Below are 26,373 nucleotides of genomic sequence, written 5' to 3'. Positions count from 1 at the left end.
TTCCTATAGAGCCTGGGGTGGCTCCTGAATCTGAAAAAATCGAATCTGGTACCTGCACAAAGGGTCACCTTTTTGGGCTACGAAATAGATTCCTTACTTCAAAAGGTTCTTCTTCTCTAAGAAATAAGTTTGAAGATACAGAATCATGGGCCTTTTACAAAGCAATAAACCTGTATTAGTAAGGCAAGCCATGTCGGCACTGGGGTCACGAACGGCTGCAGTCCCAGCGGTACAGTGGGCGGGCCTCCACTTTCGCCCTCTACAACTGTTCATCCTAGAGGTATGGGACTGCACTCAGGGTTCCCTGGATTCCTTAGAGCACCTACCGGTACGTATAAAAAGATCCCTCTGGTGGTGGAGAAATGTCTTAAAGCTGTCTCAGGGTCTCGCTTGGGTTCCACCAGTGTCCATAGTCATCACTACGGACACAAGTGGGACAGGGTGTGGCGCACACCTGGACTCCCAGCTCGAGCAGGGGTCCTGGGGGGACAGATTCCAAGCAATCTTCAAATTGGAGAGAACTGAGAGCAGTCAAACTGGCTCTCGGAGGTTTTCCAGATAGGACTACAGGGACACAATGTACAGGTCTGCTCAGACAATTCCGCAGTAGTTGCTTATGTCAACCGACAAGGGGGAACAAAAAGCAAGTCTCTGTGGGTTCTGGCAGAAGTAATTTTTTCAGTGGACCGAAGCTCAAGTGCTTTCCCTGTCGGTGGTTCACCTAAAGGGAGAATTGAACCAATTGGCCGATTTTCTGAGCAGAAAAACTTTGAGAAGGAGACTGGATCCTCAATCAGGATGTCTTCAGGTTGATCACTCAGAGATGGGGGGGGGAGGTCAGAGATGGGAGGGGGGGGTCCCGTGCATGGATCTGTTTGCCTCTCAGCAAAACACAAAAACGCGGCTCTACTTCTCCTTGAACAGGGGGGAGGGGGCACTGGGAGTGGAGGCACTCGCTCAGAGTTGGCATTTCTACAAATGCTATGCCTTCCCTCTGCCTGTATTATTACCGTTGGTTTTAAGAAAGTTTCAGGAGGATGACACTACCCTGATCCTCGTAGCACCACATTAGCCCAAGAGACTATGGTTTACGGTCCTGAAAGGTCTGGCAGTGGAACCCTCCCTGGATTCTACCAATTCGGGAGGACCTTCTTTTTTAGTGCCCGGTTTCCTGTCCCCAGGTGGAGCATTGGAATCTCTCAGCCTGTATTCTGAGGAAGAATTGCTGAAAAGCAAGGGGTTTTCCGATCACTTGGTGGCTACTCTGCTTAGTAGCAGGAAAAAGGAAACGTGGGCCATTTACCTTAAGACCTGGAAGCTCTTTAACAGCTGGAGCGCGGGGAGCTCCTTAGATGTGTAGGTATTCTAGTGACAGTGCTGAAATTTCTACAAAGGGGGGCAGATAAAGGTTTAGCTGTCAGCACCCTAAAAGGCTAAGTCTGCGCAATAAGGGTCTTTCTAGAAGTATCCTTAGCTGAAAACCCTTGGGTGGTTTGCTTCTTTAAGGCCTTAAACAGGCAAAGACTAGTAAGTAGTCTTTCTTTTCCCCTGTGGTTCTGCAGGCTCTCTTAGGATAGCCGTTTGAATCTATTCAATCTTGTGCGGTAAAGTTTTGAACCCTCAAGACAGTTCTTTTTGTGGCGATCACTACCTCCAGAAGGGTTAGTGAATTTGAAGCTCTTTCTATTAAAGCTCCTTTTCTTCAAGTTTTTTCAGATCGTATTCTGTTTAGAACAGATCCGGCTTTTTTTAACCAAAAGTAGTCTCGAAGCTTCATAGAGACCAAGAAATCGTTTTACCAACCTTCTGTTCCAATCCTGTAAATGAACAGGAGAATCATTTTCATAAGTTAGATGCTAGAAGGTGTGTCCTTCAGTACATGGATCGTACGAAGGAATTTAGGAAGTCTGGTTCCTTTTTTGTTCTATTTGCTGGCTCTTATAGAGGTTCTAAAGCCTCTAGACATTCTTTGGCCAGATGGCTCAAGTTTGCCATCAGCCAGGCCTATGCTTCAAGCGGGAAGGAGGCCCCAGTAGGTATCGGTGCACATTCCACTAGGGCTATAGCAACTTCCCAGGCGGAAAGAGCTGGTGCTACCCCGGAGCAGATCTGTCGGGCAGCAACCTGGTCCAGTTTTTCAACCTTTACTAAGCACTACAGGTTTAAACTGTTGTCTGCTAAAGATCAGGCTTTTGGACGCAAAGTCCTTCAAGCAGTGGTCCCACCGTAAGAGTAAGTACTCGCTTATCCTCTCAAAGGTGGCTGTCCTAAAAGACGATTGAGGAAAAATATAGTAGCTCCTAAAGGTAACAACTTTTCCTGTAGTCTTTCAAGACAGCACCTTTACCCACCTCAAGAAGGTCTGGACTAAAAACGGTCAGGAAAATAAGGTTAGTATGATATGTCCTTGTGTCTCCCCAGCTGGCCGGAGGTACTCTTAGAGAACTGAAGGGCACCGGCTAACATGGGGCTTAAATCTGTTTGGATGGGGCGGTGTTTCCTGTGAAGGGAGGAGCCAAGGTCTCTCAAAGGTGGCTGTCCTGAAAGACTACTGGAAAAGACGTTACCGGTAAGAGTGACTCTATTTTTATTTTATTTTTTAACCTCTGGTGCTATAAAGGTTAATAGGTTAAGAAAAAAAAAAGTCAAAAATGCTTTCCATTGTGTTTGTGGAAAGAGTAGACGGCACTCGCACCGGCTTTATTGTAAGGTAGACTGTAGTGATTATCCAGGAAATAATGTCAGACAATCCATTCTACCCCACTGGTTGGTTTGGCAGTGTTTGCAGCTAAATTTCACCATTAGTAGGCAAATCATCTTATGTTTATTGGCCAAATATGTATCAAAATTCAACAGGCTCAGCGGGGATCAGACAAATTTAGATCCATGTATGGCACCCTGTTTGTACACAAGTTTATCTATTCATTGACTTGTGTTCAACCAGCCTGTTGGGTATAGCTGGCAAAACGAATCATTGTGTTCTGCCAACAGATAAGGCTCTCCGCTGGTAGAACACAATAGCGCTACAGGAGAGATTAAGCAATTTTCTTTCTTTCCACCTATGGTGGAAATAGGGGGATTGTAGTACTGGGCTATCTGGACGACCTCCTCTTGCGAACTGAGTCTTGGAGATCACTATACAGACCCTGAGGAAGTTTGGTTCTGAATTACCAGAAGTCTGCTCTGATTCCCTCCAGAATATTAGATTATCTGGGTCTTACTCTGGATTCAGCTCTGGCCAGAGTGTTCCTTCCTCTGGACTAACTCCAGAAGTTGCATGCTGCGATTCATCTCCTGCTGTCCAGCAGATGGTCATCCCTGCAGACTTGCATGCAGGAGCTGGGCCTTATGGTATCTACCTTTTTGAGGTGGTTCCGTTTGCACTGTTCCATACAAGGTTCCTGCAAAGGGAGTTCTTGGTCAAATGGGACAAGTGTCCGAAGTCTCTGGACAATCAAGTCCGGCTTTGCCTGGGCAAATTGTTTTTCCCTTTGTATTGGACAGTGGTCACCACAGATGCCAGTCTGTCCAGGTGGGGAAGGGTCCTGGGTCAGAGCTCTGCTCAGGGTATTTGGACACTGAAAGAGTCCAGACTACCGATAAATGTCTTGGAACTCCGGGCTTTCAGACTGTGCTTGAATCACTGGACAGATCGACTTTGGGGGCTTACAGTGAGGATTCAGTCAGACAATGCCACGGCGGTGGCTTATATCAATCACCAGGGTGGAACAAGAAGTGTGTTGGCAGCCCTGGAAGTAGCCAGCATTCTCCGGTGGGCAGAACGCTTCGTTCCAGCCTTCTCTGCCATACACATTCCAGGAGTGGAAAACTGGCAGGCAGTGGAGTTTCTCAGTCGGCAGGCGTTAGACCAAGGGGAGTGGTCCCTTCACCTGGACGTATTTCATCAGATATGCACCCCCGAGGTGAATCTGTTGGCGTACTGGCTCAACAGAAAAGTTCTGAAGTTTGTGGCAACGTCACGGGATCCTCTGGCGGATTGCCACAGACGCTGTAGTGGCCCCATGGGGCCAGTATTGTCTGATCTATGCTTTCCCTCATCTCAAGTTTCTGCTGAGGCTCTTGTGCAGAATCGAGGCAGAAGAGATACTGGTCATTATAGTGGCCCTGTACTAGCCTTGCCGGTCTTGGTATGCCAACCTGATGCGGCTTGTCGCTCACGTCCCTTGGAGACTGTCTCTCAGGGAGGATCTGTTGTCCCAAGGGCCAAACTTCCATCCTGCTTTACAGTCACTGGCTTTGACGGCTTGTCTGTTGAAAGCTAGGTGCTGAAAGATAGAGGTTTGCCTAGGTCGGTGATTCTGACACTGCTGAAAGCTAGGAAGTCTACCTCTAGTAAGATCTACCATCGTAAGTGGAAATCGTACATTTCGTGGTGTGAGTCGATTGGTGTTCACCGTCGCTCTTTTTTTGGGGCTCGGGTCTTGACCTTCAACTGAGGGTTGAGCAGTAATTGGTCTTGAGTACTATCAAGAGCCAGGTGTCAGCCTTTGCGGTCTTTTTTCCAACGACCCCTGGTATGTACCTTTATTCAAGGGGTTCGACATGTGTGTCTGCCCTGGGAACTAAACCTGGTGCTTTCAGTTCTCCAAAAGTCTCCCTTTGAAAATGTTCGGGAGATTCCCCTGTTTACGCTATCCCAGAAGGTGGCCTTTTTGGTGGCTATCACCTCTGCTCGTAGGGTGTCGAAACTAGCGGCGTTCTATTGTCCTACTCCTTACTTGGTACTTGGTGGTCCTCAAAGATAAAGTGGTTCTTTGCCCATGTCCATCGTTCCTTCCTAAAGTAGTCTGATTTCCATTTGAATGAACAAATTGTGTTGCCGTCCCTGTGTTCCAGGCCCAAACATCCTAAGGAAGTTGCGTTGCATGCCCTGGATGTGGTTCGGGCGATTTGGGTGTATCTGGCAGGTACGGAGTCTTTTCTGAGGTCGTGCTCATGGATGGGCCAAGAAAAGGGCTGTCCGCTTCTTCTGCGACCATTTTACAATGGATCAGACGGTGACTCAGAATTATTCAATCAGGGGTCAGGTTCCTCCTTTCCCTGTAACCGTGCACTCTACTCAGGCGCTTAGTGCTTCTTGGGCCTTCTGTCATCGGGCGCCAGTGCCGCAGGTTTGCAAGGTGGCCACTTGGTCATCAGTGCACACTTTTACTAAATTCTATAAAGTGGATCTGTTGGCATCTGCGGATGCTTCCTTTGGCCGCAAGGTTTTGCAGGCTGCTGTTTAGCGGGTCTGTTCCCTCTTTGGGGGTGTATTGTTCAGGTGGGCTCCAGTTGTTTTTTGCTGAGCTCCTACTACCTGGTTGGTTAATGTTTAGCCTTGGGATTTTTTGTTGTCCCACCCCTCTTTTTTGGCATTGCTTTGGGATGTCCCAATTGAGAAGAGAAAATGGGATTTCTCTGTCGCTCATTGACAGACGCAGTCCTCTTGATTAATAACATATTGGTTATACTGCCCTCTACAGGAGTAGGACACTAGACGGAAGGAAAACGTTCTGGCCACACCCTAGGGGCAGTCCCAGAGGGTATATCCTCTCTCTCTCTGCTACAGGAAGTCAGTTTTTTCTGTCTAGTTAGGAGTAAGGACCTAAGTTCCTTGCTGGGATCTTGGTCCTGGCAGGATTTTTTAGAAAAACTTTTTATTAGGCAGCTTTTTTTCTCCAGTTGTTCCTGTGAGATCTTCAAGCAAGTACGCTGAAACTGGGCGACGGGCTGGATGTTGAGATCCAGTGGTCACCCCAGTCAGCCTGCGAGCGCGTGCAGGCCCTAGCTCCGCGCTGGGTCTGCCGCGACATAGTCCCACTGGACGGGGACTGACCCTGCGAGTTAAACGTCTCGCCTGGACGCCGACGACCAGTTGGAAACTGAGTCACGGTGTCCGTATTGGTCGACAGCCCCCCCACCCCGGTGGAGAGGGGTTCTGTCAGGAGTTGGCGCCCGCCTGGTTCCGGTATGGTGAGTAAAATGTTCCCCCTCTCCCCCTGTCGGGTTTGTTGGTGGACGCGGGCCCCTCCCTGGGATGGTCGGACGCTCATGTTTCTGGGTCCCCCCTCTATCCTATAACAGGTGTCACAGATCCCCCAATTGAGTGTGATTTTGTGAATAAGAAACCAGGAGGCTTGGTTTGGGAGCTGACTATCTAAAGTCACTGTATGAGTGAGCACTGTTAAGGGAACATGACTGAAGTCAGTGGGGCATTACTGTGATGATGGCCATGTATAAGGGTGATAGCATCCTACCTGATAAGGTTGCAATACAGGCCGATGCCTGTGCCTGGAATACCGCCATCCGCAGGCCGCCATCCTCCCACAGGCCGTACAGGCCGGTGACTACCTCCCGCAGGCCTTCGCTATCTTGCCACAAGCCGCTGCCATACTCCACAGGCCGCCGCCATTTTCCCGTAGGTCGCGCGGGGCCGCCATCTTGGCGTAGCCTCGTGTCTCCAGCATGGGGGCGGCCATGTTTGAGATGACCAAACACTTCGAGGAGTAATTGGGAGGCGCCGGAGGGTGTGTAAAGGGGCGGAGCCGCCTCCTTTACCCGGGAAAAGGAGCCAAAGGCTTCCTGTCTGTAACAGACAGTGCTGGGAGCAGGTTGATAGAAACTTCTGTGCATCAGGTGGTGAGCCTTGGGGTCTCTCTCTCTTTGTGGGGTCCAAAGCAGGTAACACTGAGGGGCGCTGTTGCGCTGGGGGATTACAAAAAAAAAAAAAGTTTTTTTCATTGCAATTATTTTTTTGTTGCTGGCAAGTGTCTTGTATAATCATGGACCCTGCCACACATGTATCCCCACCTGATCCCCTCGAGGTGGCCGCAGGACCCTCCAGTGCCCCACTTGTAATTGATGCATTATCAGCAGTTTTGGAGTCTTTGGTATCCCGGGTGGAGGTGGCCTGTCAGGGACGGGGGTCCAGAAAGCGACCCCCGCCTACCACTATTTCATCTGATACTTCAGATACAGATTCTGAGCTGGTCATCGCAGCTGCAGGTCCCTCTTCTGGGGCTGTTGTCTCAGGTAAGATCTCCTCAGACAGTGAGGAGGACGTCTCTGCCTCCGCCATAGCACAAGAAGAAGCGTTGGTGGATGCACTTGTTGTGTCTCTGGGAAACCTTAAGTCTTGAGGTTACACCGGCAGAGGTAGCTGAGACTGAAATTCCTTTTTGGTGCTAGTTAGCTCACCAAAATGGCGAAGGATTTTCCTTTGCCCAAATGGGGTCGTCTGAAACGTACCCCTGCTATTTCCAAACGCATGGCTAGGCGCTATCTGTTTGAGGAATCCCTCCTTAAAAAATGGACGGTACCACCAGTGGTGGACTCACCGATTTCCAGATAAAGCCACTGTTATCCCATTGGAGCACGCTCCGTCCTTTAGGGATCCGGTGGATTGAAGAGTGAAAGCGGAATCCCACTTCATTTTTTCCCTGATAGGGTCGAACCTAGGCCAGTGGTTGCCATTGGTTTAGTTTCAAGAATGGGTTGGCTAATCTCCCCTTTCAAGGGGATCGCCTGTTTGGGTGAGATTATAAAGGATCTCACTGGGGGGCAAGAGCACTCTCTTGCTAAGACAGCCTGATGCGCCCCCACCCATCTCTGGGGTGGGGGGACGTCTTCACCGGTTTCCAGATCCATGGTTTTCCTGAATCCCGGACAAAGGGGTTCAAGAGGTCATACGGTCGGGAAACAAGATCAAGTATTCGATCACTTCTACCGGTGCGATTCGTCCCTCCCAACATTCGTATGCTACAGGGAGCGGTTGTTCCCGTTCCTTGGATAGAACGTTTTCAGGGGTTCTATTGGAACCTGTTCACAATACCCAGGAAAGAGGGCAAGGTGCGTCCAAATTCTGGACTTGGGAAAGATGGAGTCCATCCGAACAGTGGTGGCCTCCCTGCATCAGGGGGATTTCTCTTACGTCCTCCGAAAGTCGCCGCCTCCTCTTAAGTCATCACAATTGGGGTATTGTCCACCTATCCGTAGGAATAGCTAGGCATATAGACTTAGTCAAAAGGCATTAGCATGTACACACCCACGGGGGCTGTCCCATCTGGTCAATACCCCCCCCCCACTGCATCACCACTCCCAACTCAGTTTTAGTTTGCCTAGCAATCAGGAATAGCCAGGCTCCCTTGTGCTGGGGCTTCAGTCTCAGCCTTCCTATATCTTTCATTTGATTTTCTTTGAAAAATGTCAGTTTTTTTCTCTCACTTTACTAGCTGTTTATTTTGTCAGCTTTAGTGTTAGTTTATTCTTCGGATGAAGATGGATCATGCGGTGCTGGGATTCGGACTGGCCGCCCTGGTTCTCCAGGGCACTGAGGGTCAGATGGACCCCCAGCCCGCCATCGAGCGTTCAGCTATGGTTCGCCCTGGCATTATGAACGACCCATCCCTGTTCGCTGCAGGGATGCAGCCGTGAGGTGGCTACCTCACAGGACTCGTCTGCGCTGCTGCAGCGTCATGTCCCTGGCTCACGGCACTCCCTGTCAGGAGAGGACAGAGGTTTATCCGTGCATAGAGGCTCCCCCACACCATCGGGTACAGGTAAGTACTTTTCTGTGTGGGACCTCTGTTTGGGGTGGCAGTCTGTGTTGCTGTGTGTCCCCATGTCTGTGCCTGTGTGACTCCCTCTGCGATCCCTGCGGGGTTCGTTTTGTACAAATTTGTATGTCTTTTACTGGGGGTCCCTGTCCCTGTGTCACCTTAGGTGCATGTTGGGGGTACAGACGTGAGTGTTGTGCGGCGACCGCTGCGGGGGTATGTTCGCGCGGTCCGTCATGTTTTTTACTGCACATGGATATGGCCCCTCTGGGGCGAGTATACAGATCGTTTTGGCGCCCTCCGCCGCCATTTTGTGGGCTGTAGAACGATCGGTTCGGCCGCATGTCGGCGGCCATCTTAGTGAAGCCTCCAATGCATTTCCTATGGGCAGCCATTTTCCCTGAGGTCTGGCTTATAGCCAGCCCCTTCCAGCAGCATTTCCTTTTCCTCTCAGGCAGCAAAGGACACAGGTAGCAACGATCTGCGGGCTCTGCACTGCATCTCTCTCGGTCTCCTTCTGTATACTGCTTCTGGCTCCGTTTTTTATTTCTCCTTTTGGGGGTCTTCATAGCTGTGACAGTAGCGGTGGGCTGCGCACTCCGCAGCACTATTTAAGGGGACAGCACATCATTTTTTGCACTGTAATTTTTTTCTTGTCTTGTGCCATGGATTCTCAGGAAAGCAAGTTTCCTCCAGCTTTAGTGGGGGGCCCCAGTTCTCCTGTGGCTCCGCTGCGACCTGATTTGGCTGCTGTAGTTGCGACTTTAGTGGCAAATATGGAAATGCTGATGTCTGAACGGGCCGCGAGAAAACGGCCCAGGCTGTCTCTCTCTTCTGATTCAGATGGGGATATGGCTGCTGCTGCTGCAAGCGTGCCCTTTTCAGGGTCCCGCTCATCCTTGGCCCCCCCGGGGTCTGAAGGGGAGGCTGAAATTGAGGGTGTTGACACATCCTCCCCTGGGTCGCCTGAAGAACGGGCGACCATGGATGAGTTGATTGTTTCTGTAAAAGAAACCTTGCATTTAGAGGATGAGCCCAGTCCTCTGGGCGTTGTGTCCTCTTTTGGGACGCACAGGGCCCGCAAGTCTGCGCAGGTTTTTCCCTGCCCAGCTGAATTTCATTACACTGTTAATGAAATGTGGCGCATGTTTAAACGTCCATTCGTGGTGCCTAGTCGGTTCAAATTGCTTTATCCTTTTGCGCCGGCTACGGAATCGCGATGGTGTGTGCCTCCACAGGTAGATCACACTGTGGCCGTGCTGAACAAGGCTACCTTGGTTCCTACTGAGGATACTCCGGTTTTCCGGGATCCCACGGACCGGCGGTTGGAGTCTCTAGCCCGCCATTCCTATACGGTGGCGGGTTCGTTGCTCAAACCCGTTTTCGCGTCCGTTATGGTGGCTCAGGCGGTAGCTGATTGGATCAAGGTGCTTAGAAGCAACCTAGTGTCTGATGATGTGCCGCCTGCCCGACTGGAAATGGTGGACCAGATCCACCAAGGAGTCATGTATTTGTGTGATGCAGCCTTAAATGAGGCCCCCTTGGTGGCTCGCCTCTCGAGTGTCGCGGTGCTTAACCGGCGACTGATATGGCTGAAGAGCTGGTCGGCTGACCAGTCCTCACGGAAAACAGTTGCTTATTTTCCCTATGCTGGCTCTCGCCTTTTTGGCGAGGCGTTGGATACCCTGGTGAAAGGCGTCACGGGGGGCAAGAGCACTATGCTACCCCAGAACCCGAAGAACAAGTCTTTCCGAGGCAAGCGGGGTTCTGCGCCTAGATCCACTCAGGAGTCCTTTCGTGCCTTTCGGAACCAATCCAAGGGCAAGCCCTTCAAGGCCCAGAGCAACCAGAAGAAGCCCTGGGCGGGTAAGCAGAAGACCGGCAACGCCGGCTCGGTGGGACAATCCACCTCTGCCTGAAGGGGCGCCCTCACCCATTTCAGGGGTGGGGGGACGTTTGCGCGGTTTCCTTCAACCTTGGCTGCTCCGGATATCGGACAGGTGGGTCCAGGAAATCGTTCGATCAGGTTACAAGATCGAATTCCTTTCCAGGCCGGCGAACAGATTCTTTCCCTCCAATCTTCATCTGCTTCCGGGGCGTCTGCAGGATTTGCATCAGGCGGTGCAGGACCTGCTTGCTCAGGGAGTGATTGTCCCGGTGCCTCATCGGGACAGGTTTCGGGGGTTTTATTCGAATCTGTTCACTGTGCCCAGGAAGGAGGGCAAAGTGCGTCCTATTCTGGACCTGAAAGCGCTGAACCGCTTTGTGCGTGTTCGAAAGTTTCGAATGGAGTCTCTCCGTTCGGTTGTGGCCTCCTTGAGTCCGGGAGAATTCCTGGCTTCGATAGATCTGAAGGATGCGTACCTGCACATCCCCATTTTCGAGGGTCATCAGCGGTACCTTCGGTTTGCCATCGCAGAGGACCACTACCAGTTTGTGGCATTACCTTTCGGTCTCGCTTCTGTTCCAAGGGTCTTCACCAAGGTGTTGGCACCGGTCCTGGGCCTGCTACGAGCCCAGGGCATTGCGGTTCTGGGGTACCTGGATGATCTGCTTCTGAGATCAAGGGCAAGCCAGGACCTTGTGCGTGACCTGTCCATCACGGTACAGACGCTCCAGGAGTTTGGATGGACCATCAACATTCAGAAATCAGCGTTGTCTCCGTCGCTTCGCCTTCCCTATCTGGGAATGGTTCTGGACTCTGCTCAGGCAAAGATGTTCTTGCATGTGGGCCTGGGGTTGATGGTGTCGGCCTTTGAGGCAATTCCCTTTGCCCAGTTCCACACGCGGGTTCTCCAGACGGAGATCCTGGCCAGGTGGGACAGACTTCCTCAGTCCTTGGATCTGGATGTCTCCTTGAGTCGCCAGACCAGATTGGCTCTTCTGTGGTGGATCCAGTCCCCGGCGGTGGCGGAAGGCAAGTCCTTCCGCCCGGTGGTTTGGACAGTGGTTACCACGGACGCCAGCCTGTCGGGCTGGGGTGGAGTCCTGGGCAACCTGTCTGCCCAGGGCACTTGGTCGGAGGAGGAATCCTGCCTCCCGATAAATGTGCTTGGAACTAAGAGCAATAAAACTCTGTCTCTTCCAGTGGTCGGACCGTCTCCAGGGCCTGCCTGTTCGTGTACAGACGGACAATGCTACCGCGGTGGCTTACATCAACCACCAAGGGGGCACCAGGAGTGCTCGAGCGGCCCGGGAGGTGACCGAAATTCTGTCTTGGGCCGAGACTCATGTCCCGGCGATCTCGGCAGTTCACATTCCGGGTGTGGAAAATTGTCAGGCCGACTATCTGAGCCGCCAGACCCTGGACCAGGGGGAATGGTCCCTGCACCCGGAAGTCTTTCAGATGCTGTGTGCAAAGTGGGGATCCCCAGATGTGGGTCTTTTCGCATCCCGGCTAAACCAAAAGGTGGAAAGCTTTGTGGCAAGAACGCGCAATCCGTTGGCGGACGCCTCGGATGCGTTGGTGGCCCCTTGGCATCAGTATCGTCTGATGTACGCCTTTCCGACGATTCAGTTGCTATCCCGGTTCCTTCGCAGATTGACCTCGGAACCGCACATGGTGATTCTGGTGGCACCGGACTGGCCGCGCCGGTCCTGGTACGCCGACATTGTTCACCTGGCGGTGGCACCTTCGTGGTGCCTGCCTCTACGGGAAGATCTTCTGTCTCAAGGTCCGATCTTCCACCCTGCTTTACGGTCGCTGGCTTTAACGGCCTGGCTGTTGAGACCCAGGTCTTGAAGGACAAGGGTCTATCTCCTGAGGTTATTCCTACCCTGATCAAGGCTAGGAAATCTTCCTCTGGTAAGATCTATTACCGTACCTGGAAGGCCTACTTCACCTGGTGTGAGTCCAGGGGGTTTTCTCCTCGTTCTTACTCGGTGTCGAGAATCTTGGCTTTCCTCCAGTCTGGAGTGAATCAGCGCCTGGCGCTGGCCACGATTAAGGGCCAGGTGTCAGCACTGGCGGTCCTTTTCCAACGCCCTGTGGCGTCTCATTCCTTGGTGCGCACATTCATTCAAGGTGTGCGACATTTGGCTCCTCCCAGAAAGGAGCCTTTACCTCCATGGGACTTGAATTTGGTCCTGTCCGCATTGCAGCGTGCTCCCTTCGAGAATATCAGGGAGATATCGTTGCCTCTGCTGTCAAAAAAGGTTGCTTTCCTTGTGGCGATCACTTCGGCTCGCAGAGTGTCGGAGCTGGCGGCGTTGTCTTGCCGCTCCCCTTACTTGATAATTCACAGGGATAAGGTGGTTTTGCGACCACCCCCATCCTTCCTTCCCAAGGTGATCTCCGATTATCACCTTAATGAGGACATTGTCCTACCTTCGCTTTGTAAGAAGCCTAAACATCCAAAGGAGATTGCCTTGCATTCTTTGGATGTTGTTAGGGCGATCAGGGTTTATCTGAAGTCTACGGAATCCTTTCGGAAGACGGATTCCCTCTTTGTCCTTCCTGAGGGACCTCGGAAGGGCATGGCTGCGTCCGCAGCGACTATTGCCAAATGGATCAGACAGACCATTGAGCAGGCTTACGCCTTGAAGGAACGGGTTCCGCCCCCCCCTGTTAAGGCGCACTCTACCAGGTCTTTGAGTACTTCCTGGGCCTATTGGCATCGGGCCTCGGTGGCCCAGGTGTGCAAGGCGGCGACTTGGTCGTCGGTGCACACCTTTTCCAAGTTCTACAAAGTAGACGTTCTGGCATCAGCTAATGCTTCTTTTGGCCGCAAAGTTCTCAGTGCGGCAGTGCCATGATGGACCCTTGATTTTTTTTCTCTGGGTCCCTGGCTGTTGGCATTTGCTTTCCTGGGCTGTTGCTCCTGTTGAGCATTGTTTTTTTGGCTGTTGCCCAGTTGGTTCTTACAGTGCATGTAAGATTCCTTTCTCTGATGTGGGTACTGTGTTGCCTTTTCTACGGTTGCGTCTCCCACCCCTCATGTCTATACTGCTTTGGGACATCCCAATTGTGATGACTTAGAGGAGGCGGCGACTGTCGGAGAACATAAGAGAAAACTGAATTTTTGTAAAATCTTACCTGTAAAATTCCTTTCTCTGAGTCCTCCGACAGTCGCCGCCCCCGCCCCTCTTTTTGGGGTTCTTATTACCTACTGCTATGCTACCAAACTGAGTTGGGAGTGGTGATGCAGGGGGGGTATTGACCAGATGGGACAGCCCCCGTGGGTGTGTACATGCTAATGCCTTTTGTCTTTTGACTAAGTCTATATGCCTAGCTATTCCTACGGATAGGTGGACAATACCCCAATTGTAATGACTTAGAGGAGGCGGCGACTGTCGGAGGACTCAGAGAAAGGAATTTTACAGGTAAGATTTTACAAAAATTCCGTTTTCCTGGCATCCATAGACATTTAGGATGCCTATCTTCATATCCCCATCTTCGCAGGACATCAGCGTTTTCTTCGCTTTTCCCAAAGATCATCCCTGGTTCCCACCAGGAGACTGAACTATCTGGGCCTAATTTTGGATAAATCCTTGGCAAGGTGTTTCTCCTTGCGGAGAAACTCCAGAAGATTCAGTCAACGATTCGGATGTTGCTGGTCCGTCAACTGGCTGGGACTGATGGTGGCCTCCTTAGAGGCAGTATCGTTCGCCCAGTCTCATACCCGAATTCTCCAAGAGGAGATTCTTATCAAATGGAATTGGAATCTCGATTCTCTGGACAATCGGATCCGGTTGAGCGAGAGGACCAGGGAGTCTCTGGTCTGGTGGCTTCGGTCTCTGATGCTCAACCAGGGGAAGTCATTCCTTCCGATAGTATCCAGGTTACCAATAAAGGTATCGGAACTGAGAGCGATCAGACTTCGTCTGATTTACTGGACCGAGCAGCTCCAGGGCAGCCCGGTTCGGATCCAATCGGACAATGTCACGGTCGTGGCTTATGTCAATCACCAAAGGGGCACCTAGAGTGTTCTGGTGGCCATCGAAATGACCAGCATCTTTCGTTGGACGGAACGGTTGGTTCCGGCTCTCTCCGCAGTATTCACTCCGGGGGGTGGGAAATAGGCAGGCAGATTATCTCAGCCGTCAGATTCTGGATCAAGGGGTATGGCCTCTTCATCCAGAGGTATTTCACTAGCTGTCCCTTCATTGAGGCACCCCGGATGTGGATCTGTTGGCGTCTCGGCTCAACAGGAAAGTGCGGAGGTTTGTAGCTCGCGCCCGCGATCCTCTAGCGGACGCGCTGATCGCCCCGTGGGGGCAGTATCAGCTACGGTATGCCTTCCATCCTCTCAAGTTACTGCGGGAACTTCTTCGCAGGATAGAGGTGGAGGGAATTCCAGTTATCCTGGTAACTCCGGACTGACCTCGTTGAGCCTGGTACGCCGACTTGGTGAGGCTAGTTGCGGACGCTCCTTGTAGACTTCCTCTCAGGGAGGATCTGCGGTCTCAGGGACCAATCTTCCATCTTGCTTTACAATCGCTGGCTTAATGGCCTGGCCATTGAGACCCAGGTACTGAGGGACAAGGGATTGTCAGCTTCAGTTATTCCTACCTCTAGTTAAAGCAAGGAAAGCCACTTCCAGCACATGGAAGTCTTATATTGCGTGGGGTGAATCTCTTGGATTTCCTCCACGTACTTATTCGGTGACCCGAATCTTGGCCTTTCGGGAACAGGGGGTTGAGCAGAAACTGTCCTTGAGCACTATCAAGGGTCAGGTTTTCAGCGTTAGCAATCTTCTTTGTGTTGTCGGTTCTTCAGAAACCTCCCTTTTAAGATATCAGGGAGATTCCCTTGCTTACGTTATCCCAGAAGGTGGCCTTCTTGGTGGCCATTACTTCTGAACGCAGGGTGTCAGAACTGGCCGCATTATCCTGTCGTTCCCCATATCTGGTGGTTCATAGGGATAAGGTGGTTCTTCGTCCGAATCCATCCTTCCTTCCTAAAGTGGTTTCAGAGTTTCATCTGAATGAGAATTTTGTGTTACCTTCCCTGTGTCCTAAGCCTAGCCATCCTTGGGAGTTTGCATTACACTCCTTGGATATGGTTCGGACAATCGGGGTACACTTGACTACTACGAACTCGTTTCGTAAAACGGATTCACTTTTTGTGATCACGTATGGCCCTAGAAAGGGGCTGCCTGTTTCTGCCGCGACCATCTCTAGATGGATCAGACAGACGGTGGTACAGGCTTATTCTATTAAGGGTCGGGATCCTCCGTTCCCTGTTAAGGCGCACTCTTCTCGGGCGCTTAGTGTTTCCTGGGCCTTCCGCCATCAGGCGTCAGTGGTCCAGGTTTTCAAGGCGACTACTTGATCGTCGGTTCATACCTTTACAAAATTTTATAAAGTTAATGTGATGGCATCGTCGGATGCCTCTTTTGGCCGCAAGGTTCTGCAGGCCGCAATTTGAGGATACCGTTGGTCTATCTCGAGGGTTTGTTGGCTGGTTGGCTCCGGTTGGGCCTTCTGGATTTTGATTTCTGTTATCCCACCCCTCATTTGTGGCACTGCTTTGGGACGTCCCAATATGTTATTAATCAAGAGGACTGCGTCTCTCAATGAGCGACAGAGAAAAATTGATTTTTGTAAAATCTTACCGTAAAATCCTTTTCTCTTAAGCTCATTGACAGACGCAGTACCCGCCCCTCTGTTTTTGAGTTGGGTTGGGTTAAATTCTCTAACACTGCTTTGTGACATAACTGACTACCTGTTGCAGAGAGAGAGAGGATATACCCTCTGGGACTGCCCCTAGGGTGTGGCCAGAACCTTTTCCTTCCGTCTAGTGTCCTACTCCTGTAGAGGGCAGTATAACCAATATGTTATTAATCAAGAGGACTGCGTCTGTCAATGAGCTTAAGAGAAAAGGATTTTACGATAAGATTTTACAAAAATCCATTTTTTTGACACCCTTCTATGGAGTTGTAATACTTTTGATACTGCTTGTAACAAAACGGAGTACCTGTAGCAGAGAGGGGGGCGTATACCTCCTGGCACTACCCATAGGCGTAGCCAAGTTCTTATTCTGCCAAGTGTTCTTCTCCTGTAGGAGGCAATATAACCCAATAGTCAAGAATCGTAAGGCGCTGTGCCCGTCCATGAACGCAGAGATATGGGTTTTTTCGGTAAGTCAAAAATGTCCCTTTTTTTTTTGTACTATTCATGATTGATTTATTTTGTTTATTTGTGTCTTCAGGTTTTTAATTGCCGTATAGTGGACTGCAATCTTGCACTGGGTTATTGCACACTTCTACCCAAGACAGAAGTTTTCACAAAGCTGTGGGATGTCATAAACAACACATGGCAAAACTACAACAAGGTTCTGGTATGTTCCAGATTATTTACACAACACTTGTAATTTTTATTTTTTTTCTTTATTGAAAGTTCTTCACTAACAAATGTCATATGCAGGCAGTAGCTGTCGTTGGAGCCCAGCTTGCATTAATATGTCATGAAAATGAAGAAAGAAAGAAATTTCAAGAGCTTGTAACTGATGCTGAATGGGGTATCGAGCTCAGTAGCTTTGGAGTAAGTTTTCCATGTAATGATTTTATAATGATTTTAGGTTATGAACTATAGTTATTCTACAGATAACCTTTTAAAGACAAAACACAATGCTTGCTTCTAAAATCAAATCGAAAACGTTTTACTCTTTGTTCCTTTCATTTGAATCTCAAATTGGCTATTTTTAGGAATTCTTGCTGTTCTAATGAACATTAATCACCAACCACACATAAACGAACTGATTCGATACAGACAAACAATGACTTTATAATTGTCCCAAGTATGGTGTTATACATTTGCCTGTATTGTACCTCAAAGCTGTTTGAACAGTTGTTTAGATATGTTTTCTGTCCATATCAAAATGGATGTTTGGTACTGTAGAAATGCACCTTTCTTTATAGTACTACACTGGACACATAAGAGTTAGTAGTCTTTACTGTATGGTTTATCCTGCCACCTGCAGGTGAATGGACACTGGCCAGAAAAATGCCAGTAATCCCAATCCAGCATAACTCCTCCCAGCTCAGCTAAGCCTCAGTTTTGTGCTAGTGCAGTGATGGCAAACCTTGGCACCCCCAGATGTTTTGGAACTACATCTGAAGTGTAGTTGAGCATCATGGGAAATATAGTTCCAAAACATATGGGGTGCGGTGCCAAGTTTTGCCATCACTGTGCTAATGTCTAAAGGTGAAGGATGCTTTCCTGAGCCTCTCAGAACATTTTTTTTTTTTGGGGGGGGAGAGGGGGGGACTGTTTCTTTATTTCAGGGCATGCTCCTAACACCCATGTTCAGACAAAGGTGGGCCCTTCCTGGATCAGTCGCTACTATCAACAGGCTGAGAGCACCTGTACCCAGACCCCTCATACAGGAGCAGTAATGGGCTGATTCAGGAGCAGTAATGGTCTGTAATGTCTGCCATTTGGGGCTGGATCCTGCAGCTATTTCTGATGTACAGCATAATCTGTGAACTTGCTGGCAGGGTGCTTCATTGCTTCATAGGTTGAGGGCGGTGATCCTCCTGGAGGGGGAACAAGTGCCTATGGTGATGGGTGAAGTTTGGTCCTAATAGGCTTTGCAGCATGAACTGGTAATCACCTCCTGTGTGGGGTGTTTTAGAGCACAGGATGGCATTGGAACATGTTTTCCCCTTATGGGGTGATGTATAAGCTATGGCCAGAAAGCTGGTTTGTAAACCTTTCACTTCAATAGGGTTTCCTTGCCCACACTACTTAACAGCATTCTCCTGATATCGCAGCCATCCTGCCTTCTACTAACTGAGCTGACTTCAGTCAGTGTGCAGCAAATACAGAGGCACGTGTATATTTGGGAGGTACTGTTAATTTAGTGTTTTGGCATAGGCAAAAGGTAAGTGGCTGCTTCCTGCTGGTTTACAGGCCTGTCATCCCTCATCAAGCCCTGAGTTCTCACAGGCAGAGAGGTTGTGAGAAGCAATAGCTCTCCTATGGGTCAGATTGGCTCTGAATCCCTGTTCTTATCTGGTATCTCCACGGTTTCGGGGGCACAATCCTCATTTTTGTGTCAAGGTAGGAATTCTCTGTAGCTATTTGTAGACTGCGATATCAGCTCTCAGAAGTTTTCACTAGCGTGGGTTGGAAACAAGGGTGCTCCTCTTAGCACCCCGCCCCTTTTATGGGAGGATGAGACATCAGAGGAAGTTCCACTGGAGGAGGAAGAAGTGGAAGCTATTGAGGATCAGGATTCCTCAGTAGACGAGTCCTCTCAGGAGGTATCTCAAGGTCCAGGGTTTGTCGCAGAAAGAGAATGCTACATTAGCGAATACATCGCACCAACCAAAAATTCAATTTTCTGAAAAAATAGGAAGTCGATTCATAAAGGAACACGTATAGGGGCGGAGCCTGTCATAAGTTGGAAGGAAAGAACCTTGCCGGATGCAAGGACTGAAACTCGATTTTGTAACCAAACCGAATCAGTTCATGGACCCATTTGTCCCTAATGAGCAAGGTCCACAGATCCGGAAATAAACAAAGATGTCCCCCCAACCCAGACGCGGGTGAGGGCGCCCCTTCAGGCTGGAGAAGGCTTGTCTGCGGAACCAGAAGTGCCCGCTTTTGACTTACCATACCAGAATCTCTTGCAGCCTCCCACTCTTACAGGTGGATCTCGAGCCCTTTTCCTGTGAACCAGACAGACAAAAGGGCCGCTTGGGAGCTGAAAAGAAGGGACCTCGCTTACGGTGAGGTTCCTTGCCCTTTGCAACCTGCAGAAGTAATGTACTCTTCCCCCTGTTAGACCCTTAATGATCTCTTCCATAGAGGCACCGAACAAACGGTCACCTACAAAAGGAAGATCAGTCAGCACCTTTTTAGAAGTCTGGTCAGCCGACCAGTACTTTAACCAGATCATGCGGCAAAGAATCACCGCTGTCGCAGAAACCCTGCTGGCCAAGGGGGCCGCATCCAGGGATGCATCACAGATAAACTGTAAACCTTGGATCAACTGATCCGCCAGCTCAGAAGGGTGTTGACTCCCCTCGAGATCCTGTCGCAAAATCTTAGCCCATTACATTAAGGTCTGGGATACCAAGGTGATGGCAAACACCGGTCTCAAAATGGAACCAGCCACGGTGAAGAGGTACCGGACCAGAGCCTCCTCTTTTGTCCATGGGGTCCTTAAGACGGGGAATCCGCCACCACCAAAAGTGTGGCTTTATTTAGCCTGGAAACCTGAGAGTCCACCGACGGTGGAACCGGTAATTTCTTCAGAACAGACTGTTCAAAGGGATATCTCCTAGCAAAATGCTTAGGTATTCCAACCATGCGTTTCGGGGCACCCCACTGACTAGTGACAATCTCGTCAAAATTGGCACGAAAGGGGAACACCTTTGTCACCTTGAAAAATTTGCACCTGCGTCGCTGACTCATCCTCAGCTGAGTCCTCCAACTTTGAAGTTTCGCCCACAATTAGGGCCTCCACCAGCACCTTTTTATGCGGGGCTGCAGAGGAGGAGAACTCATCCTCACTATTAGAGCACTCAGCATGCGTAGATGCAGACCCAGTGGGTTGACTCAGAATCTGAGGAAGCAAAGGATACAGGTGAAGGCGGGGGGCACAGATCTCCTTTGTAGGGCCATATCTACTTTGACTACTAGCGACTGCAGGGCTGCCTTCATGGCTGCCAGGGCAGACTGAGATCCAGAGGGTCTGGCATCTCCCAGGAGTGGATCAGGTGGTGAAACCTGCTCCATGACCATAAAAGGTTAAAAGAAACCGTGCTGCTCAGCAAGAAAAACATTAAAAAAAAAATGGGAGGCCCCTCTTCCCTGTGCACCGCTGGGGCACCACAAGAATCAGCACACCCTCGGTGCTGTATACAGCAGGGGAAGGATAGATATCCCCAGAGACTCGCCACTCAAGCTGGAGAGCGCCAAAACGATCTGCCACACTGTTGGAAAAAGGAAGAGGAAAAGCTGACCTCACACTAAAGGCCCCTGCAGCCTCAGCACTGCATCAGACTACAGGAAAATGGCCCCCATTGAAATTCTATGGGAAAACTACAAACATTGCCGCTGGACTACACAAACCTGGCCGCCAAAAGCCGGGAATACAGAGACCACGGCAAAATGGCGGCACCACGCGGTGCTGCATGGGACCCTGGACCCCAGGGAAAAATTCAAACCCCTGGAGTGGACCCCCCAGGGCCCCACTGCAGCACCCAGGTACAGACACGCCCTGTAGGGGGCCGACAGCGGCATCACCCACCGCTCCTCCAGCCCAGCACACTGCAGCCCCCCCTACCCAAATTCACCAATGCCCCCAAAGGGGCGGGGGGGACAGGTGAGGGCACCAACCTAGGGGGGAACCCCGCAAAGGAGAAGGGGGAAAGACCAGAAGGAAGGACACAAAAGGGGCCTACCATCCCCAGGGGGGGCCCGCGACCACCCTAGCAATTCCGCAGGAAAGGAGAGGGGGACACTACTCGCCACAGTCACCAGGCGGTCACAACTCCCAGCAGTCCACCGCAACATCTTGGAATGGGAGTGCTGCGGCTTGATGTTCGCTGTGACTCAGGTCATGACTGCTGTCTTGACCAGGGCTATGCGACCTTGTGAGGTATTTTACTCGCCGGTCAGCCGCTGTCCAGTGGGGCTATGTCGCCGCCATCCTAGCGTGGAGCTAATAGTTGTCGCGCTCACAGGCCAGACTGGGAAGACCGTAAGGATCTAGAATATCCAGTGCGTTCACACAGAAATAGTTGCTTATAGTTCACACAGAACAAAAATAATAAAGAAAAAGTAAAAAAAATTCCATTTAACTAGGAAAAAATGCAAGGACCGCAGATCCCAGCAGAGAGCCAGGTCCTTACTCCTGACTAAGCAAAAAAAAACGGGAGTCCTACTGCAGGAAGTGGTGGGTGTACCCTCTGGGACTGCCCCAGGGGCGTAACCAAAAAGGTTTCCTCCTAGTCCTACTCCTGAAGAGAGACAGCATAATACCCAATGGTCTGAAGACTTGGAGCTGTGTCTGTCAGTGAACGAAAGGGAAAATTTCAAAAAAGCAATCCCTTTAAGGGCCCAAACCTGAGGCTCCGTTATGCAGAAGAGATGCTGAAGCCTCGGATTACCCCACAGGGGTATATAGTGAGAAAAAGTGGAGTCAGTTTTATAGACCTCCCTAGCTTGCTACCTAGGGACCGTGACTTTACGCCCTCTGTATATAAGGTTTAGTCAAGGCTGCATAAGATCCCAAAATTACCACCTGCAACGTTACTGCTGGGTTGTGTCTGAGCATTTTTAGACCATTTTTAGTTTGTTTTTGGCTTTAGTACTGCAATTAAAGGTCTTGACAAATTCCTGTAAAAAAAAAAAAAAAATCAGGATTTTTTTCTGGTTGGTGATTGTTTCCCTTTTATCAGGGGATTTCCCTGGCATCAATTGACATAATGGATGTCTGTCTACACATCTCAATTTCTTGACCGCAGCAGCCAGCGCTTGCAGTGGAGATTCACCACTACCAGTTTGTTACGTTACCATCTATGACTCCCAGGGTTTCCCACTCCTGAGGGAGTCCCACTGTGGGATACCTGGATGACTTGCTCCTAAGAGAGCAATTGCATCGAAGACTGACACACAATGTCTAGATGACGGTACAAGCCCTAGAGAAGTTTGGTTGAGTTCTAAATCTGAAGAATACATCTCAAGCAAGGATACTGTTTCCACAGTGGAAGGTCCCTCAATTTGGACATATATGAGAGTGCTGGGAAGATGGTAGTCTCCTTCGAGAGATCAGCCAATGCATTTGACTCCCAAGACTAGATTAGCTCTGAAATGGTGAATATCCACTCATGCTGGATGCAGGGAATTCCTTCCTTCAAATGAAGTGTAAGTTCTTGACAACAGATGCCAGCCTGTTAGGCTAGGGAGGTGTTTTGGACAAGCTCTCAGGGAACGTGGTCGTCAGAAGTTGCCAATCAACATCCTGAAACTTTGGGCAATATGGCTCGCTCTCACACTTGTCTGTCTGCCTTCAGGGTCTCCCTGTAAGTGTAAAATCAGGCAATGACACTGTGGTAGCATACATAAACCATGCTTTCTGATCTTTGCTTTCCCTTCACTTCAACTCCTTCCCCACCTGTTAATCAGGATAAATGTGGAGGGTGTCCCTATGATCCTGATTTCACTCACCTGGCCAAGAAGAACAAAGTGTGCAAACAATCATATACCTCTTAGCAACAAAGCTGTGGGTTCTTCCAGATTGGCCAGACCTGCTGTCTTATGGTCAGATATTCCATCCTGCTTTATGGTCGCTGGCTTTGACAGCGTGGCTGTTGAAGCCCAGGTTCTAACAGACAGGGTAGTTTCAGACTCTGTAATTTCTCACGTTTGCAGGGCTAGAAAGTCAATCCCCCAGGTGTACCATTATATTTGGATGACTTGGGGGGAAGTTTGTCCCATCTTGAACAGTATGTCACCAAGCAGATTCTAGCTCTTTTCGTCTGGTTTAGAGTTGTCTTTGATAATTCATAATATCAAGGAACAAATCTTGGCCTTGGTCATGCTTTTTTTTTCCAGAGGCCTGTTGTGCCTCATTATTTAGCCAAAGCTTTTGTTCAGAGTGCTACTCTGCTTTTTCCTCCTATGCAACACCCTCTATCTCCGTGGGATCTTACTTGGTCTTGTCGGTTTTGCAGTTTTCTTCTTTCAACCCCTGCAAGAGATCCCTTTGTCGCTTCTTACACAAGGTTGTCTTTTTGGTGGCCTTTACCCCAGCCCGCAGTGTCTTGGAGTAGCTGCTTTTTTCTACCGGGGCAACCTTTCCTGTTTCTTGACTAGGGTACAGTGGTGTTGAGGCCTCAATCCTCTTTCATTCCTAATATGGCTTCTTCTTTTAACCTGAATCAGGACATTATGTTTCCATCCCTTTGTCTTGTATCTAAGTGTCTAAAAGAGAAAGCGCTTGTCCTCCAGGCTGATGGCCATTTATGTGAAGTCTACGGTTCCCTTTCCACAGTCTGATTCCCTGTTTGCTCTGCCTGAGGGACCTCATAAGGGTTTGGCAGGTTCTAAATCCACTATTTCCAGGTGGATTGTGCGCTCATTTCTCAGGCCTATGAGATCAAAGCTGAAGTTCCTTCTTCCCTGGTTAAGGCCCGTTCCACTAGACATATTAGTGCTTCCTGGACCATTCAGCATCAAGCTTCTTTTGTCCAAATTTGTAAGGCTGCTACCTGGCCTTCTCTCCACATATTTACAGACTTCTACCAGGTTGACGTATTTGCCTTTTGTGGACGCCAGTTTTAAGCAAAGGGTTTTGCAATTGGCTTTCATTTCAGTTTGGGGATTTGGGCTTGTTGGCCTTGTTGCTGTGTTGCTCACCCCTCAGATTCATTGTTTTGGGATATCAAGTGCTGTAATGACTAATACCTCCTCTGTGTCCTATTATGTACAATAAAGCAATTAGCATTTTTGGCTTACCTGTAAATTCCTTTTCTTGTAGTATAACCAAGGGCACAGGTGTGACTTGTGCCCCTCGTTGCTTGTTACAAAAGATTTTGCTGAGCTTTTTTTTCAGGCCAGTGTCCATTCACCTGAAGGTGGTAGCAGAACTTATGTACTAATAACTACTGTATTGACATTTTTGTCCTGTGATGTATGCCAAGAAATGCATTTTACAGGTTATGAGAAAAATCCTAATTTGTCTGTTAAATGCACTTTTTTTTATTATATGGTGCAAATAACAAAAGTCTTAAAGCAGACCTAATTCCTTTAATTAACTGAAGCTTTTTCCCCTCCTTGCTCCCCACCTAACTTACCCAATCCTTTTAAATTTGTATCTTTTAGCAGGCGCTTGCTCTCTCTGTTACCAGTCAACTGATGCTTTCTGGTTATGTCTATTTAGATCCACAGCAATAGATCTTGTACAGCAGAGGCAATAATTGGCTTCCTCTGTGCTGAGCTTCAAGTACATTAACTTTGAGCAACCAATCTGAATGAGTTTTGCTCAAGTCATACCAGAACGAAGTGGCCTATGAATGTTTTGCTTAAACTCTTGCCGCCATGTAACTTTCAAGCCCACGTGCCACACATATGCATCTATGGAGATGGCCAAGGTTTCTGTGCTGAGAGAGCGCTCCCATCACAGTGGGCAAGATGTCATAGGCAGTGCTTGGTTTCTAGTTATGATTGGGAGATGGTGGGATGGGTTCCTATTCATGTGACCACTGTGACAGTAAATCACAGTGGTCATGTGATTAGGAAATCTTTCCCACCCCTGGACATAAAGACGTGCTTAATGGGACGCTGAGGCTGTGTGGGAAAGGTTTAACTTTTCTGCTCTGAAGAATTAGCACTTAGCTTCTTATTTGTGCTTTTTATTGAATAAAGCAGTCTGTGTACTGTGGATATACTTTATAATACATGCTGTTTCTATCACTCTGATTCAGATTATTTATATTACAGATTTCTTTCCAGTCTGCCTTCCGACAGGGACCACAACAGAAGAAGGAGCTTATTTCAACATTAGTTCAAAATTCAAGTGTGGATACAGCACTCATACTTAAATATTGCAAGTAAATAGCTACTTAGTTTTTTTTAAGAGCTGCTTTGTCCCCAGTTATAGGAATGTACAGTAATTTCTTTAAACTTTTTTTTTAAGTACATTTATGTTAGATAGCGATGCTGCACTCCAACTTTACATAGAAACGCTGCTTCTATCTGGGTCAAGCTGGAAACATAGCCGTGAAGATTGTGCAGGGGATTCTGAACAGCATGCACAGCTGGTGGCTAAAGTGAAAGCGATTATTCCTCTGCTAAATAGCACAGAAGACCTAGTTATTAGTCTTACGGGTATACTACATAAGGTAAACTGTTCTATAAATCTATAGTTTTTTACTTGCATGCACTGCAGTCTTTCATGGGCTTCAAAAGCAGGGGGCAAATGTGATCTTCTAAAAGTAAAATGGTAGCTGCCATTGTTTAACTTTAATTGCGTTATGATTGTTTTGGGCCAGAAAATACTGTAGCCCAGATACAGCTAGGTAATGAATGTAATAAATACAGCTAGGTAATGAATTCAGAAGTAGGTTAGAAATAGCAGCTTATGTGTTGATTTCAGTACAGGTTTCCTTTAACTCGATTCACATCAAGGGTTTTTTTTTTTTTTAAACAAATATATTTTGTCCATGTGTATTACAAGTATGAAAAATTCATGTGGCCATTCTGTTGCTCTGCCATTAAAAATCACTAAATTGTTTCCTTGTGTCCACTTCATAATATTATCTCTTTCAGATGGATCCCTATGACTATGAAACTATTGAGGGGACCTTGCAAGTTATAATGGCCGCAGATGAAAAGAATACAAGTATCCAGCTAAGTCAGGTAGAGTAACCTCAGTGGTCCCAGTCCCAAATTTCAAAATGTTTAGGTTTTATTTTATTTAGTCATATTACTGTGATATTATTGATCTAATTCGTAGGTGACATATGGTCATAACAGTGCTTTTATTATTCTGTTGTGATATACTTATTTATTTATTCAGTTTTAATAAATTATGCTATATTAGCATATTAATTATATTTTAGCGTTTTACTTTAGAATATTAAGAGCCGGGTTCACACTACCACGACCATAAAGTCGCCCAATGTCGGAGCGACTTTTTACCGCGATTTTACCACGACTTTACCGCGATTTTACCACGATTTGTGAATTATTTTGCAGGACTAGACGACTTTGTATTTGGCCAATCAGAATATGATGTGTTGTGACCTAATTCCCCTTTTCTGTTTTATTTTACTCATTTCCTCATTGCCCAACAGTGCCATGTATCAGTGTCCACCAGTGCCACTGCCCACCAGTGCCACGTATATGTCCACCAGTG

The 26,373-nt window shown here is 48.8% G+C and overlaps 1 protein-coding gene across 1 annotated transcript in view; it reads left to right on the top strand.

Annotated features, from left to right (window-relative positions):
- The window catches only part of KNTC1 (kinetochore associated 1), a 792,142-nt gene that overhangs the window by 559,267 nt on the left and 206,502 nt on the right, over positions 1–26,373 (top strand). Inside the window, exons 41-45 of the mRNA XM_082256649.1 lie at positions 16,711–16,839; positions 16,926–17,042; positions 24,957–25,066; positions 25,153–25,357; positions 25,785–25,874. Coding sequence (XP_082112775.1) covers positions 16,711–16,839; positions 16,926–17,042; positions 24,957–25,066; positions 25,153–25,357; positions 25,785–25,874 — 651 coding nt within the window. The remainder of the gene's footprint in view (positions 1–16,710; positions 16,840–16,925; positions 17,043–24,956; positions 25,067–25,152; positions 25,358–25,784; positions 25,875–26,373) is intronic.

The sequence above is a fragment of the Pelophylax lessonae genome (assembly GCF_965119305.1).
Source record: "Pelophylax lessonae genome assembly, chromosome: 1".
NCBI classification, from domain to species: Eukaryota; Metazoa; Chordata; class Amphibia; order Anura; family Ranidae; genus Pelophylax; species Pelophylax lessonae.
The sequence above is the reverse complement of the archived record's forward strand: the minus strand, read 5'-3'. Positions and strand labels throughout refer to the sequence as shown.